Source organism: Equus caballus, chromosome 1 (genome assembly GCF_041296265.1).
Source record: "Equus caballus isolate H_3958 breed thoroughbred chromosome 1, TB-T2T, whole genome shotgun sequence".
NCBI lineage: Eukaryota > Metazoa > Chordata > Mammalia > Perissodactyla > Equidae > Equus > Equus caballus.
The window spans coordinates 108,390,199-108,407,271 of NC_091684.1; the positions used below are offsets into that span (position 1 = coordinate 108,390,199).

The window sequence follows — 17,073 nt, forward strand, 5'->3', positions numbered from 1 at the left end:
TCTCCCATCTTTACCTCCTGGATATCTCCTTTCATTTCCCTGGGCAGTGCATGAACCAAGCTGTTTCTCTCAGGCTTTTCAGGGTGTTCTCCTGGCTTGGCCCAAATGTCAATGACTTCCTTCTTGAAGCCTTCTCTGGTCAGCCAAGACCAAGTGTTGCTCTACTTCCTCTGCGTGGCTTTACCAATGCCACTCTTATATCCCACCTGCTGCCTGCACTACACCTATCCTGGTTTTCCCTATAAGATGGTACGCTTTCTGAGGAGGATGGGAACTTTATCACCATCTCTGAGCTCCCTATATAACCTAACCCCAAGAACTTTCACAAAGCAGGAGCTCAGGAAACACTGAATAAATCATAAATGATCTCAGGTCGATCTGACCTCGAGCATATCTAGCTCCTGATTCTAACTGGGTGACATTTCCCTTAAGATTCAGTCTTTCCTTCCACAGATTCACAATGCTGGGGTAACTGGTCCTGTGGACAAAAAGGGTCTTGAGGAAGAAAGGCTTGGCCTGCCACTCTTTCTGAGCCTATGGCAGTAGGTTCAACTTTTCAAAGGCCATCACTGCTTATTGTAGTGGTTCTCAAAGTGAAGTGCCCGGACCAGTAGCCTTAACATCACCTAAGGACTTGTTACAAATGCAGAATCTTGTATCTCAACTCAGTCCTACTAATTAGAAACTCTGGGAGAGGGGTCTAGCAATCTGTGCACTAACAAGCCCTCTGGGTAAATCTGATGCATGCTCAAGTTTGAAAGCCACCAATTTTAGAAACTTTTCAGGTCTCTTAAGCTGTTCCACCTCCAAAGTGTGGCCTCTTTACCACGTTATGTCATACAAGTTGGTTCCATCTGCAATTACCCATTTCTCCAAATTGATAACTATCTCAAACTGTTTCAGGGCATCCTTGCAGGGATTCTTTTTTGACCTTACATTCAACTTGTCATTCTTCTTCCTCCTTCCTCATACAAAGCTCCAACAAAATTACATAGCACCCTCACTGCATTACGGACAATCTGATCCTTGAACGTTTAAGCGATGCTTAGAGGGTCTGTGCAAGAATGTGCGACCCAGGAAACAAAGAGGTGGAGTCATTGAGAGAGAAAGACTGCAGGTAGCGGCCTCAGTAGAAAGGCAAAGAAGAATATAATGGGCAGGGCCGTCCAGTGGCGCAGCGGTTAAGTGCACACGTTTCGCTTCGGTGGCCCCAGGTTCACCAGTTCGGACCCCAGAGGCAGACATGGCACCACTTGGCAAGCCATGCTGTGGTAGGCATCCCACATATAATGTAGAGGAAGATGGGCATGGATGTTAGCTCAGGGCCAGTCTTCCTCGGCAAGAAAAAAGCAGAGGATTGGCAGAAGTTAGCTCAGGGCTAATCTTCCTCAAAAAAAAAAAGAATATAATGGGCAGAGGCTGTGGGAAGGACTCAAAAATAGCTCTTTCTCAGTCAATTTCATGCCCAGTAGGTTTGTAACTACATCATAAACACAAGTAAAAATAGTACAGGACACTGGTTTTCAATTGTGGTCCCCAGACCAGCAGCATCAGCAGCACTCAGGAACTTGTTAGAAGTGCAAATTCTCAGGCTCCACCTCAGACCTACCAAATCAGAAACTCTGAGGATGGGGCCCTTGCAGCCTTCCAGGGGACTCTGACGCACACTCAACTTGGAGAACCACGGGTGCAGTGCACAGAAGCATGGCCTTTTGAGAAAGACCACTGGTTTCAAATCTTTTAAAGCGTTGAAATCAGAAAGTCTGTGTAAACTGTTAAGCCAGCCCTAGGTCAGAGTAAGCACTCAATACAAATCTCATCTCCTCCTCTGCCTCCTCCTCCTCCTCCTTCTCCTTCGTTATCATTGTCATCACCATCTTTGTCGTCACCATCAGCTGCAGCAGCATCACCATCATCATCATCACTATAATTGACAAATAGCCACTGAAATGACATCACCAGATCCGAGGTTCCCAAGTTGGCCATCCTGGATTCACAAGCCTTCTCTGGCAGAAGAGGGGAGAGGATTGATGGGCAGCTCACACTCCAGCACAGCTGCAGTGGCATCTGTGCACATAGCCAGGTGCTGGAGGCTCTTCAAGCCGGGGAAACCTGGCACAGGTGCACATCCTGCCTCCGCTCACACCCTGCTTCCATTCCCCACAGTAACTGGAGGCTGGAAGCTTGTCATAAATTTGCTTAGTGGAGCAGTTGAGGTCTTCATTGACCTGCTGTGAACAGCTTCTAAGATCCTGCTTCTGGACTCACAGCCCCTTTCTTGCCTGGGCTTCACTTGGTATTTTCTCCACCTCTTCTTACCATAGACAAGTACCTCTGGGATCACCATCTTCTTCCTTCATTGCCCTTCTAATTGTTTTTTGTAACACAGAACAGAGAAACAACCAATAATACACAAGGCAGAGGAACCGGCTGAAGCCACGAGCCGGGGTAGGGGGCTGCGGGGCATCAACAGTGCAGGAGGCTGTGTCACTAAGACTGGGAGAGATTAGAGACATGGGGGACACAAGCTTATAAAATAAGGGGAAGCTTCCAAAAATTCAAAGCACTTCCTCATCCAGAGGAATAGAATGTAAAATGCAGCTATTTCATGACAGAGAAACTCTGAAAGCTATAATGATGGAGAGAAACCCAGAGGTGACAGCAGATAGAAAATTAGATATTGGTTTGCAGCACAGTATTATGTTATTGTTTAGAGGGAGCAAAAACAGGCTATTTTTTTTAATGGGAAAAGTCTACAGATACCACGGTTGGAAAACCGCGCTCTCGTTGACTGCTTCATTACCTCGGATGGACTCAGGTAGAGAAAAACTGGAGCGTATTCAGAGAAGAGCGACGAGACTGAGGAAGGGAGTACAGAGACGGGCTAATATGAAGACAGCAAGGAACAGAATGCATATGAAACATGGCTGCTTTGGCCCCCGGAGAAGGCGGGTGAGCAGATGGTGGGTATTCGGGAGATGTTCACATCATAAGGAGAGAGGGTGTGTGTAGCCTCACATGATGGTGTGTAAATTAGCCCTGATCAAGTGAAATCAAGGAATTTGTTCTTTGGGTTGAAATCCATGAAACTCTAGACACATATTCCACTGGGGTGCAGATAAGCAACGGCCCTCACAGGTACTATTCTCTTTGCCTGGGATATTCTTCCTCTTAAACTCGGCGTGACCAGCTCCTTCAATAATTCAGGTCTCAGCTTAGGGGTCACCTGCTCAGAGGAGACTTGCCCTCTCTAACAGAACACCTTCTCCCTCCACTCACGGGAGTCCCAGTAGGCCTTCACGCTCCATTGATTTCACAGAGCAATATAAAATTATCTTCCTCATTAAATTCTTTGCTTCCTTAGTGTCTGACTCCCCTGCTACAATGTTTGCCCCGCAAGATCAGAGGTCTTGATGTCATATTCACCACTAGATTATGCAGTGGTAATTATTCCAATAACTGCTCACACTCAGAGAGCAGTGAAGGCGTGGCAAGCAATCTGCTAAGCACAAAACATTTCTACATTAACTTAGACCACACAACAACCTAGAGTTTATTTCCTTTTTTTTTTTTTTTTGAGGAAGATTAGCCCTGAGCTAACATCTGCTGCCAATCCTCCTCTTTTTGCTGAGGAAGACTGGCCCTGAGCTAACATCTGTGCCCATCTTCCTCTACTTTATACGTGGGACGCCTACCACAGCATGGCTTGCCAAGCGGTGCCATGTCCGCACCCAGGATCCCAACCGGCGAACCCCAGGCCACCAAAGCGGAACATGGGCACTTAACTGCTGCACCACTGGGTTGGCCCCTCCTTTTTTTTTTTTTTTTTAAGAAGAAGGAACTTGAGGCCCAGAGAAGTTGGGTGACTTCTCCAAAGTGTCACAGCTGTAGGTGCCAGAGTTAGGATTTGAATCCAGGTTCTCTAGCTTTAGAGTCAACACTCAGCCACAGCACCATACAGTGTGTACCCAATAAGTATGTATTGAATAAATGAGTCAATCAATGCATGAGAGAATGAATGAATGTGGATTTGAATCCACAACATCTGCCCATGGCAGGCAGCAAGAAACCTACAGAGGTTTTCCCAGCTCTGTTCAGGAGGATTCCTAAATCAGCCAGGTGTCCCCCACCCGCAGAGGTAATCCCAAGGCTGAATACCTGTGTGGTGCTGAAGAGGGTCTCCATGCCCTGAGCCGCCAGGAAGGCCTCCCTGCCAGACCGGAGGGCGGCAATGTGCTTGAGGCAGAGCAGAAGCCCCCGGCGGATCAGCACGTAGGTATTGGCCGTGTCATGGCTGTGCCAGTCCTGATGCAGCCTGAGCAAGCCAACAACATAGCCTCTGTTCACCGCCCTGCGGCTGTTAGACTCTGAAACCAATGGGAAAAGGCAACATCAGTCATAGATTCTCTTGGCCGCACCTGCCTGAGAATGTCTCAGTGGACCTCCCACAAGAGACTTATCAATTATAAAGGAAACAGTAATAACCTTCCAGTGGAGAAAACTGGCAGATGTCACCTTCATAAAGTGATCAAAGTCAACATCACCAGATACGATGCACGGAGAAAGACACAGCATCAACTACGGTATTCTTGCCAAAAACGATAACCTGAATTTAGCCACGAGGAAAATCAGCAAACCCAAAATGACGGACTTGCTATGAAACATCTGATCTGTACTGTTCAAAAATGTCAAGGTCATGAAAGGCAAAAATAACCGGAAAAAAAGACCAAGGAATTGAGCTAAAGGAGACTAAAAGTCATGATATGTAAGTACAACACATAATTATAATTTATATCCTGGGCCAGAGAGCAATTTTTTTCTTTTGCTACAAAAGGCACTTGGTAAAACTTGAATAAGGTCTGTAGATTAACTAATAGTATTCTATTAATGTATATTAGATTTTGATATACTGTGGTTATACAAAAGAATATCATTGTTTTCAGGAAATTCACAATTGGAGTATGTGAATGTCTATAAGTTATTCTCAAATAGTTCAGAAAAAAATTATAATTGTGGGGAGAAAGAAAGACAGAGAGAGAGTGATTTCCACCAGATTTCCATCCTTCTTCCCTAAATCTCAGTGGATTTAGGATTTTGTCATTGAGTTGAGCAAACTAGAAGGTTTAGGTTGAGAAGAAGACACTGAGTGAGACATAGCATCTGAAAGGCTGTCATGTTAAGAGATACACTGGGTGTTTTTCCTAAAGAGAATGGAAGCCAGTTTATGAATAATCAAGCATTTACCTCAGTCCAAGAAAGGAATTCCTCATGGTCAATGCTATCCAACCAGAGGATGGACGCTATGTGGCAATGAGTAACTGGGCACTAAAAACGTTCTGGTAGAGGTTGGAAATCCACCCAGGAGAGATGTAGCATGGGGCTTTCTTATACTTGATGGAGAGCTGAAATAGTGTTTCTACAGTCCCCTTCACCTCTTCAATACCAGGATTTCTCTTTGTTAGTTGAATGACCCTGGTGGAGACCTCCTATGAGACCCATCTTATGAGATAAGTGGATGATTTCTTAATTTCCCCAAGAAATAGCTTAAATTCTCTTTGAAGAAACAAAGGGGAAAGAACAGTCCAAGATACCTCTCTCAACAGTTAACACGTGCCACTCTTCATGTTAAATTCTTCAAGCTACAGAGTCAGTGGACAAATGTCTACCAGTCCAGATCTATCCAGTAGACGCCTGGTCATCTCCACTCCTGTGGACGAGGCTCATTGCTGGACTCTAATCGGCTGACCCTAAGGCACAAATGCCCAATTCTTGCAGCTCTGACCTCTCACTACTGCATCCTCCTCTATCCAAACTGTTCATGCTGGTTTATGGGACAATATGCACTTCTGGCCAAGTGTGTGTGAGAGCGATCCCCTGAGCCATAATTGGATAAGCAAAATTTCAGCTCAAAGTCAGATTTTTCCCTAAGACCATGTAAGCGCACATGAATGAAAAAGTAACATGGAAATTTAGTGCTTTATTCCAGAGGGGTTTTCTCATAATATTAATGGAATTCTTTTTTTTTTTTTCTGCTTGTTTGTCAAATTGTAAATTGTCAGGCTTGACTGAGCCCCAGTGAGATTTTTGACCCATTTGTGCAGTTGGTTTATTTTTTTTTTTGCCTTTTACAACATTTCATTCAGCCATGACCCTGAACTGAGGAGTGACGAGCTTTATTCATCCGGCGAGTGTTTGTGGAAGGTTTAAATCGCCTTCATTATCTCCTTTAATGAATTATTCTTTTGTATCAAAAATATTTCTCTCCTTGGCTGGTCCCGGCCACAAAGCACTAGAGTTCTTTACTGCCTAAATGAGGTTCCAGCCTATCCAATATCTGATGTTTAAAAGAAAATTGAGGATTAAGAAGGAGGTATTAAAGGAAAGTATCGCCTGCTGAAAAGATGCCAAAATGGCAAGAACAGTTCACAGAGGCCCCGCGGGCTGTCAGGGCTTAAGGACTTGTGTCTTTTATCTATTTTAAGGGTATGAGACTAATAACACATTATCCCAATGACCTTCATCCTCTACTCTTTTTTTGGGGGGGGGAGGAGATAATGGGAAAAAATCTTTAATTATCTGAGAGAAAAATCCCTTATCAAATTCCAATGATTTTATTCATGATTTCCTGTTAATCCTCAACAAGCTGTCATGTTTACTAACAACTAAAATAGCTAAACCCCTTCCCCCTCGACCATAAATCAGTCGATCTCTCTCTGAGAATGGCTCGGGAAGTTTTGCAAAAGTCAATACGCATCTAAAACCCGACAAGAGGAGATTGTCAAACTGAGGAAGAGCGAACGTGGAGAAGAGCCAAAGAATGAAATGAGGGTCACCCGGATCAGCGATTTGCAGGCGTTCTAGAAGTTGTGAGAGGAAAACACCGCTCGTCTGAGGGAGGCCAAGTAGCGAGGAGAAAATGTGGGGTTTCAAACACTGTTTGGGGCGAGCTCAGGGTTGCAGGGTGGGGAGGGCTCCAGGTCCCCCAACCCTCTTCAAAACAGACAGCTCACTTTATTCTGTTTACATCAATAGTCTCCTCCTAAGGTCTTCCCGGAAAAAAAGTTCCTGGCGTTGATTTTTTTTTTTAATTTCCTAAGTAGATTGATTCATCTTAAACAGATTGGAGGATGAAGGTGGGATGGCCAGAGAGGAATTCTGAGGGGATTTAATTTAACACTCGCCCCCAGCCCGTACCCATATGGCCAACTTTAAGGTGCTCTCGGTGCCTCCTGCTCTGCCGGCCCCTCCCTGGAGGCCTCCTGCTCAAGATGGTTTCTGGTCAGTTTCCTTTGGCAAATCCATGAATTTGTTTTTGTCCTCACCCCCAATTTACCCTCTTATATTTTACTATTTGTACCTCTCTCTCTGGATTATATCTTCCCGGGGTCTTATCAGTAGCTAATTCTCAGTCTGAAGTGTGATCTAGCAATATCCTTATTTTTACCTTAGATATCTCTTCACTGAGGTTCAAAGGTTTTTCTTTAGGGCAGACGCCACTGATGAGGATTTTTACCCTCGGACAAAAAGGAAAAATAAACTGGAAGGCAATATACCAAGATGTTAATAATACTTCCGGTGGATGGGGAGGATTTTGCTTATTTAGCCTTTCCCGTAGTTTTTACACCCCACATATTCTACAATGAACCTTGATAATTAGGAGGAAAAAACTAGGTTACCCTTTGACAGGAGGTCTGGAGACTTTTGGCCACGCCATGTTGTAAATGTCCGTGGGCAGGGCAAGCAGGCTCCAGGTTGCCATAGCAACCAACTCACCTTTTTGTCTTACCCCATCCCCTTCAAAAGTGAGTTACCTGCCTAGCCCTGAAGGCATTTGAGATCATGATCATCTCCATAAAGATGTTTGTCTACTAAACAGGAAAGCCTAAATGCCTTCAAGAATCCAAGACTGAATTTCTCAGGCGGAATTTTCAGCCCATGACAGGCTGTTGGGAGAAATGCTTGGGGACCCAGATTATTATAACTTTAAACAGCCTACTATTCTGCCCCTATTTGGCAATACCAAAGGAAAGTCTCATCGCTACTCTTTATTTCCCATATCTGGGAATTTCATCACCCCTTTTAGGGTCAAGCGATGCCCTAAAGCAGAGGAAATGTGGGAACATACAGCACAGTAGTGAGCTGGACACTTTGACCGCACAGCCCTAGGAATGAGATGTACAAGTGAGCGTAGACCTCTCAACTTGTCTTTCCCATACTCAGGTACCCGTCACTGCCCGGCTGGGCCTGCTCTGTGGGCAGAACCTTCAGCTGCTGGCTTTCTTTCTGGAGTCCTTGCACCTGGCCAGGAGCTCGACCACTTTCTAGCTGTGTGGCCTTGAGCATGTTACTTCACAGCTCCATCATTCTGTCTTTATCTGAAGAACGAAACTAATAACAATCCATTCCTGGCGGGGCTGTTGAGAAAATTAAATAATACATATAAAGTGGATAGCTTGATGCCTGGTACATAACAAGCACCCAGTACCTTGCCTATTATAATTGTCATTATGAGAAGCATCATCTATTTATCATCCCAACTTCCCCCTCTTATTATGGACAACAAAATGCCAAATGCTCAGAACATGAACATATTCCTTTTGACAGCCTCATGCAAGAACAGGAGCTCCAGAGTCACATAGCCGTAGATTTGAATTTTGGCGCTACCGTTTACTAGCAGTATAACCTTGGTTAAGTTACTTAGCCAATCTGAACTATATTCCCATCATCTGCAAATATTAAACCAAGATTTTAAAAGGTAAAGATAATTAAAGCATCTACCTTACAAGTCCGTTATAAGGAACAAATACATAGCATAGCACCTGGCACAAAGTACATGCTCAATAAATGATAATTCTCTTCTCCATAAGGAGGACTACTAAACTTCACATACCTTTCACCAGCGGGAATAGCCCAAGGAAAAGTTTCAAAATAAGTAAAATTCATAATCAGAGTTCTTCAATCCCCGTGTAATGTAATTGACTTCTCATCCCAAAATGGCCACCAGTTTTATGTTGTCCCTTATCTGTCCTGAAACACTCTCATAGACACACAGTGACGATCACATCCCATTTTATCCCAGGTGCCCTTACAGACGGTCTCCAGTGTAGACCTTTATAGTTTCCCTGTCTGGCAAAATTTACCTCTATTGGTTCCCATTACTCTAAAACTTTTTTAGAAGACTGGTTAGTGCTCTAAGATCCTCTTGGTGGATAATGGGCAAGTGCTTAACAGCCCACCCTTGCTTTTGATAAGGTGTGCATGATTAAGAGTAAACAAAAGGATTCCAGGCCCCCAGCATTCCTGAGAAGAGAAATCATCTTTAGTCACACAGGGTACTGTGACATTACTATCCCAAGAAATTCTTGCCCAGGAAAATTAAATAGCTTTATCATTTGTTTCATGAACTTCATGAAAATCCACTCATGTGAACTGTTGACAATTCAGCCAGTCCTTTTCAGGACTGTAGCCCCCTTCTCAAAACAGAAGACCGCTCAATGGGGCTTATCAAACTCTCATTTACTCTCCAAGGTTTGCTCCTGAACCCTCCCTTCACTGTGTCTCCCCAACCCTAAGCAGTCAGATCACAAACGTTGCCTAATCTCCATCAGGACCCCACATTGAAGACCCACTTTGAACCAGAGCACTCAAATCCTGTAATAGTCCACTCTCGAACTCCCCCAGCAGAGATACTATTAAAATTCAAAGTAATGGTGACCCTAACTTCAGCACGCAATACGCTCATTACATTTTGCAACAGATCATTTTGGTGGCCTTTTCACGGTGTCCATCTAGAAGATATTTCTGGACCACGCAGGCTTTCATCAAGACTTCTGAATCATATCACACGAACCACAAGCTGCCTACTTTGCCATCATAACACCCGTTACAATTATGGGGTATTTATGTGCTGAATGTTTCCTGTGTGTTCAGCACTGGGCTAATCATTTTACATGATTATCTCATTTATCTCATGGAAATGCCTTGAGATAAGCATTATTTTCCTCCTTTTACAAATGAAGACACAGGCTGAGAGAAGTTAAACAACTTATTTAAGTCTATAGAGCTTATAAATGGCAGATCTAGGATTCAAATGGATTCCTCCATCTGCCTCCAAAGCTGACATGCCACGTTGTTATCCCCAATGCTGTTGATGCTGGTTAGTACAGTTTACACGCTTTTGCACCCAAAGACCTTGAACTGTTAGCCCAAGAACCAGCTAATTGAGGAAGGTTTCTGTAAGGCTATTGGATGGAAAGCGGAGGAACACCTGAGGCCTGAGGTGCTTGATGGGAGTGGCTTTCAGCCAAATTTAACTTGGCTCGGCCCCTCTACCCATCCCCCTCCCCCATCTTATCTGCTCCCTCCCAGGCCCTAAACTGTGGTGAGAGTTGGTTTTTAAAATGAAACTGGAGAAAGTTTAAAGGCCCAAACAAACGGCCTCTGCTTCTTTAGGTCACTGCAGGAAATGTTTGGGAACCTTCCTGACACCCAGCCAGTGACTCCATGAGGCCGGCCCAGAAGTGAGGCCCAGAACGTGAGCACAATGCCTTTGAGCAGGAGTGACTCAGCTCTCACCCTTTCCTCCCCACAGCTGCAGGAGTGGCTCACTCACAAAGGAGGAGCAGCCTTCTATGTGCTGAAACGTAACTAATCTTCATGTCATCCTAATGGAAATTATACTCGATTCCCATTAGCTCAAATAAGAATAATGATATTGAATTAGCTTACAGGTATTTTTTCTCTCTGTAGAAGAGATACATTTCAGGAAACTTGACTATAAGTAAATTTTGGTTTCAAGCAAATCTTGTTTTCCCATTGACTGCCTTTATAAAATTACAGATGCTTTTCCTACGCTCCAGAAATAGTGGCTAAGAAGGACAAGAGACTATCCTTCTTAGCATTGTTCTAAACCTAGAATCATCTACAATTTGTTTTTGAATCACCAACTCATTCTAATACCTTTCCACAGATACAGTCCCAAAGCACAGGAATTTCCTCACTCTCAGAAAGCCGAAGAATTCACATGGGCCTTTTCCTCCACACAGCCCTGTGTGTCCTCTTATCCTTAGAGTGTGCAATGTCTAACGAAGGGCATTAGGCAGCGATGCTGCAGGAGAAGGGGCCACTAGAAGTGACATACTCCAGACTCCAAACTCCTCCTATTCAGTACTCCGCAGCCATATGATGGATCAGCCTCATCTTGTACTTTATCAGTTCTAACGCAGATACTTTTTCACATTTTAGCATTTCCAAAATTAAGGTGCTTCTTAGCAATGATGGTGTTTCAATTATAACTGGCAGCGTTTTCTTATTCTTAGTGGCACATAAAAAATGGTGCATCTTATAGTCAATGACATCTCAGATTTGAGGAAATATGATTAATTTTTCAATATTGCTAGTTTGAAAATTCTCTAAAATGAGTTGGTTCCCAGCCAAAGGTGATCACTCGAGAGGTTTCTGTGCATATGCAAATAAGCAGAGACACTTTGTCCTGAGAGCCAGAACCTGCTGTGGCTAGGCACATGGTAAATTATCAACTAAAACCATGCTCAGGTACCCAGAACCCAATGCATCACCATTAATTCAGTCAACAAACATTTGTCTAGCAACTACTATGTGCCAGTATGTGCCAGGCACTGTTGTAGGCACTGGGGATACAGCAGGAAACAAGATAGAAAAAGTCTCTGCTTTTAAGGAGCTTGCATTCCCATGGGGGAGTTGGGGAGATGCAAATCCAAAAGGGCATAAAGAAAAACAAATAAGGTCATTTTGTATCGTGACAAGTGCTACAGTGGAAATAAAACAGTGATGACAGAGTGACTAGGTGGGGCAGCTACTTTAGCTTGAGTGGTGAGGGAAGACTTTGAGGAGGGGGCATTAGTGCTGAGATTTGAATGGAAGGAATCAAGATGCAGAGATCTGGGGGCAGAAAGTTCTAGAAATCTTGAGAGCACAGCAAGTGGAAAAGCCCAAAGTTGGTGAGTGCAAATAACAAAAGTCTGGGAGCTAAAGCCAAGTGAAGAAAGGGCGGGAGAGCAGTAGGAGAATGCGGGACCCCTGCCCCTCTGACAGCGGGTTGTGCAAAAGCTGGGGGACATGTCAGGCTGAGATTTCCCCACTCTCCTTTTTGTTATTTTGGCATCTCTGCAAGAAAGCTCTTAGGAATGATTATGTTTCCCCTGGACCTAAATTTTCCCAGGAGTTTTCCTACCCATCCAGAGTTTTATTTTGAGTCTAGATTCTTGGTGGGGAAAGAAGCACTTGCTAAGTCCCAAGACTAGCCATGATCCCTTCTGGGTCCCTGCAGAAAACCTTCCACCTGGTTTCACTTTGCTGATTCCAAGGTGAACTCATCAAGATGACACTTAAAGAAGAAAGCCAGGATTTACACCAGGAAGGAGAAAAACAGAGACCATCCCCACCTGCCTTTGTCTGTCGGTTGATGTGTCAGACACCTGTCTGTCGGTGGCCTTGCCTAATTCTGGCCAGAGTTCAGACAATCAGTATGGACCGCAGGAAAACAGATCGGCGGGGTTGCAAACATCATGTGCAAATTGGTTCATGCTGCATTACACCTCCAGGCCTTGAGCATGCACGGAGGAAGGCAAAGAGCATATGCCCCCGAGCTCCTGGCCTGCTGTCCTTCGGCCTTCTGTAATAGCACATCACTATCAAATCACAGAACCGAGCCTATGCTTCCTCGTGTTAACTCAGTTCCTTCACTCCTCTCTCCTCCCACCTGGACTGTGCCAGCAACAGCCTCCTACTCAGCCCCAATGCCTCCTGCTCTCCTCCACTGCCCAACACATCTTACTAAAGCACAACTTGATGCTGGCATCCCATACTCAAAAAATTGTAACGGCTCCAGGGAACTCTGGAAGGTCTGAGGATGCCAAGAGGGGTCTGGTGTCCCCTGGGCCTCACTGTAAGGGGAGCAGTGGTTGCCAGACTGTGTGTCCCTGGGATGAGAGGGAAGGGCTGAGGAAGAGGCTGGGTGGGGTCTCTCTAACCCCCGCTGCCACCAGGGCAGCCTCACCATCATCTGTTTACATGCAATGGTGCTGCAAAGGATTTCACTTAAGAATTTTTTTAAACCGTTCTCTATCTTTAAAAAAAATTAAAGATTTGAAACCCTTTGGTAGTGAAATGAAAGGATAGATTTTAGTCCCAATATGCCAAGTACATATTACACAACCTTAGGCAAGTCAGTCAACCTCTTTGAGGCTTAATTTTTCTCTATCGAACAGTTTCTAGTTTCTCAACCTCATACTATTGGCATTTGGGGCTGGCTAGTATTTCTGGTTGGGGGCGGGGTGGTGGAGTTTGCCTTGTGCATTGTAGGATGTTTAGCAGCATCCTGGTCTCCACCCACTAAATGTCAGGAGCAACCCCACCCCCACGGATGTGACAACCAGAAATGTCTCCAGACCTTGCTAAATGTTCCCTTGGCAGCAAAATCGTTTATGTTGAGAACCACCGCTATAGAATGGTTAAATATTTACCTATCTTGCAGGACTACAGTGAAGATTAAATGAGATAATAAATGCAAAGGGGCTTTGTAAACTGCTATGACTAGAAGTCTGGAGGAAACACCTGACTTTCACCTTGACATAGACAAATAATTGTACAGCCAATCCTGAATGTGATGAAGAAGCTTCCGTGCACTTTCTGAGCCATAAGATGTTTATCTTTTTGTCTATCGCTTTAAATCTTTGTGATACTTTATCTTTGTCAATCCATAGCCAGTCATTCATTATGCCAGGATGATACAAGGTCTAAAATCTGAAGCATTTAGAGCTCAGCATTCCTAGATGTTAACCCCTGATTCCCTAGAATGAAAACAAAGTCAGTGCGTTTGGGCCAACTCAACGCAAGGAATCCGCAGCATTTGTTGATTTACTTCCTCTTTTTGTGGAAAAAGCTTCTAGAGGCAAGACAGACACTGAAAACAACTCTGTGTCACCCAACGCTCAGGGAGATGTTGGGAGAGGAATTTACATTGCAACAGGATTTATGCCGGTGAATGACCCCATCGTGAAATTCCCAGGATTTTCCAAGTGGTGGCAATAGTAAGAGGAGAGTTGGTCTTTACAGAGATTTACTAAGATCTAGCACTGTGCCCCCACTATAAACACATCACCTTGTTTAAATCTTACTAATTACCATCGGAGGGTATCATTTTCCTGCCTTACCCATGAGAGATCTGCAGCACACTCATTAAGGAACATGCCCATCATAGCCCCAATTGGAATCCACAGTCTCCTGAGAGCCAGCTTTGTGACCACTGTGCAAACATCATTCTCCACCAGGTCTTGTCCTTTCAGAGAGTAAGAGGTTTGAGCTTTTAGCAAACACACGCCACCTTCATCCACGACCCTGAGCCTCCTTGAAGACGTTTGCACTGTTGTCAAAGCAACATCACGGCTCAAACCTACAGGCAGATAATCAGGCCAGAGGGAAAGCCCTGGAGATGGAACTCGGTCTTAAACCAGTGCCAGAGAACAGGATCATCTGGTTAAAAGACAACATCCTACTTGGGTATAACAACCAGGATTGGTTGCAATTTTATTACAACAATATTTTAGGTAGCCAACAGTTTTGTGTCAGGCAGGGAAAACTCGACACCACTGTCCACAGCTGTCAGACCCCGTGTGGGTGCCTCCGAATACCTGGCCATGTTCGGAAGGTGGTTCACCATCCTGCCCATACTACCAACCATCATAATCCCCACTGGAAGCTGACCCTTCACATTTAATTAGGTTCAGTTTAATTACACTTCTTAGTCCCAAGAAACTCCAAAGTTACTTGACTAGGGCTCAAGGAGGAATACAACATTTGGATCTTTCTCTGAGTCAAACCTCACTAGCTCCTTCTTAGGGCCACCACATAGTAAAACTGAGCACACTTTTCAAACCTCCTAAGAGATGCATCCGCCCATCTTTAATCTCAGACAACAGACTAAACTCTGAAAGCGTCCCAGGAGAACATTTCAGAGGTTTTCAAACTTGATTCCTTCGAGCCCTGGAACTTCCATGGAAGTTTCTCAGTGTCAGTCAAGGGAAAGAGGAGGTGCCAAGAGAAAGAGTCATTCACTGCCCTCTCCTGCTTCTGCTCCCAATTTGTCTGCCTTAGATGTGTCATGTCCTCAGAAGATTTCATTGTTTTAAAAAAGGTTCTTCTACGAAAGAATTCTCAAACTACCCATCTTAGGTCGCTCTCCCATTTTTGGAAAACCAAACTGAAGTCAATGACAAAGCACTAACTTAAGGTCACACAGCCCACCAACAGAGTCCAGGTTTACCTGACTCCACATGGAGGGCGGGAATTATCTTTGAAATATGAAGATTTTCTGCTTCGGAGACAGTTATAACTGAGTTCAAACTTTATATCCCACTTATCATTTGTGGGACCTTGGGAAAGATCATTAACCTCACCTCACTACACCTTCCTTGTGTATAAAACGGGAATGTAAATGCCTGGCAAGTGCGGTGCTCTGTAATTAATAGTCACCATCATTATTCATTGAAGGCACTCTAATGAACAGTGATTCTGTTCCCACTCCCCGCCCTCCTGCCCATTTCCTTGAGGACTCGCGGTAAACAGTTCACGAACCATATTACCAGTGGGATGAGGGATGCGTGCCCACCGTGGGAAGGCAGACGGGCATCTTCCTTAAGTGGTGTAGGATTTGGCTTTGGCAAGAAGCCAGGGAAGATACAGGTTATCAGAAGGGTCCGAGGGAGATGGGGAAAGGTACCTGCAGGATTTGCTGCTGTTTACCAGAGTCAGCCCTCCAAAAAGCTGCTAGGGATGCTCCCGGCCCTCCGTGAGTCCAGCTCACTCAGCTAACAGCCCTGGGAATGCAACACAATCCGGCGGCTTTTCCAACCCCGAGCTCTGCTCCCCCCGCCTCCTCCCAACTCCCTTAAATAATGGCTGAGCAAATGCCTCCGAGACCATCTTCAGCTAATTTCCTTCAAGACATGCAAGCTGCTAACGCTGGGAAGCACAGATAGTGTGGAATAGCAAATATGGCCAAAATTAGATTAAAATAACCTCCCGATAAACAAATTACTCACCGAAAATAAATATTGGACTCACTGCGGCCCGGATAACTAAAAGAACAGCACCACCACATGGCAGGAAGAGGAACTACAGGTGCCGCTGTCTGGCCAGTCTCAGTCAGCCCACCCAGCCTCCGGGTCTGACAAAGCAGGCAGGGAAGGGGGACAAGGGGGACAGGAACTATCCTTGTAGCTCAAACTTTTTAAAATGTTTTATGCACTAATGCGAAATACAAAAGTATTTGGCAGAGAGGACTGAACTTTGAGCCAAGAAAAAAATGCAATGTGCCAAGTCGAATGTGCCTTGACATAATAGGATTCTGTAACCCTTCTGGTCCCTCTCTCCTTCCTCTCCCTCACCCCATCATCCATCAGCCTCGCCTCATGCTCAGCCTCACAGCAGAGACTCTGGCCCCTCACGCAGTCGTGCTGGTGTGTTGAGCACCTCTCACCAGGTCCCATTCCGATGCTTATATGGGGTGGACCATACAACGCTCTTTTCTAAACAAAATGACAGATACTCCCACCCCCAAAAAATCCTTTTAGTACTTAAACAGTATTTACTCATCTTCTTTTCAGCTTTTGGCCTTATCTTCTTTGGGCTAAATAAACCGACCCTTGTTCATCTCTTCTTGGCACCGAAGGGCTCAGGGCCCAGGCATCTGAGATTGCAGTCAGCTCTGCAGCGTGTGCGAGCTGTGTGCGTTACTTCAGCTTTCCAAGCCTCAGTTCTTACACCTGTAAAATGGGGGTTCTAACACTTCCTTGATAGACTAAATGTATATATACAGTGGCTGACACACTAAGAACTCAATAAACGGCAGACATTGTGTTGTCATTTCAATCCAACAGTGTGATGGATGTAGCTTGCCATCCTGCATTCATACAAAGTCGATCACAGCAGTCCATCCCAGTGTGACAAATGCAAAAATCTATCACTATTACTTGAAGCAGATTTTTAGCTCATCACAGAAATATACTGCAAGCTTCTCCAGAAGTTATGGTGGAA

General features: G+C 44.7%; 1 protein-coding gene across 6 annotated transcripts in view; it reads right to left on the bottom strand.

Annotated features, from left to right (window-relative positions):
- Positions 1-17,073, bottom strand: part of AGBL1 (AGBL carboxypeptidase 1) — a 755,364-nt gene that overhangs the window by 604,285 nt on the left and 134,006 nt on the right. For 5 of the 6 annotated variants that reach the window (XM_005602809.4, XM_070266954.1, XM_070266962.1 and 2 more), the window contains one exon: positions 4,159-4,367. In XM_005602809.4, the coding sequence (XP_005602866.2) occupies positions 4,159-4,367 (209 nt within the window). Of the gene's footprint in view, positions 1-4,158; positions 4,368-16,079; positions 16,188-17,073 lie in introns of those variants that run through there. The other variant, XM_070266984.1, reaches the window with a different exon arrangement.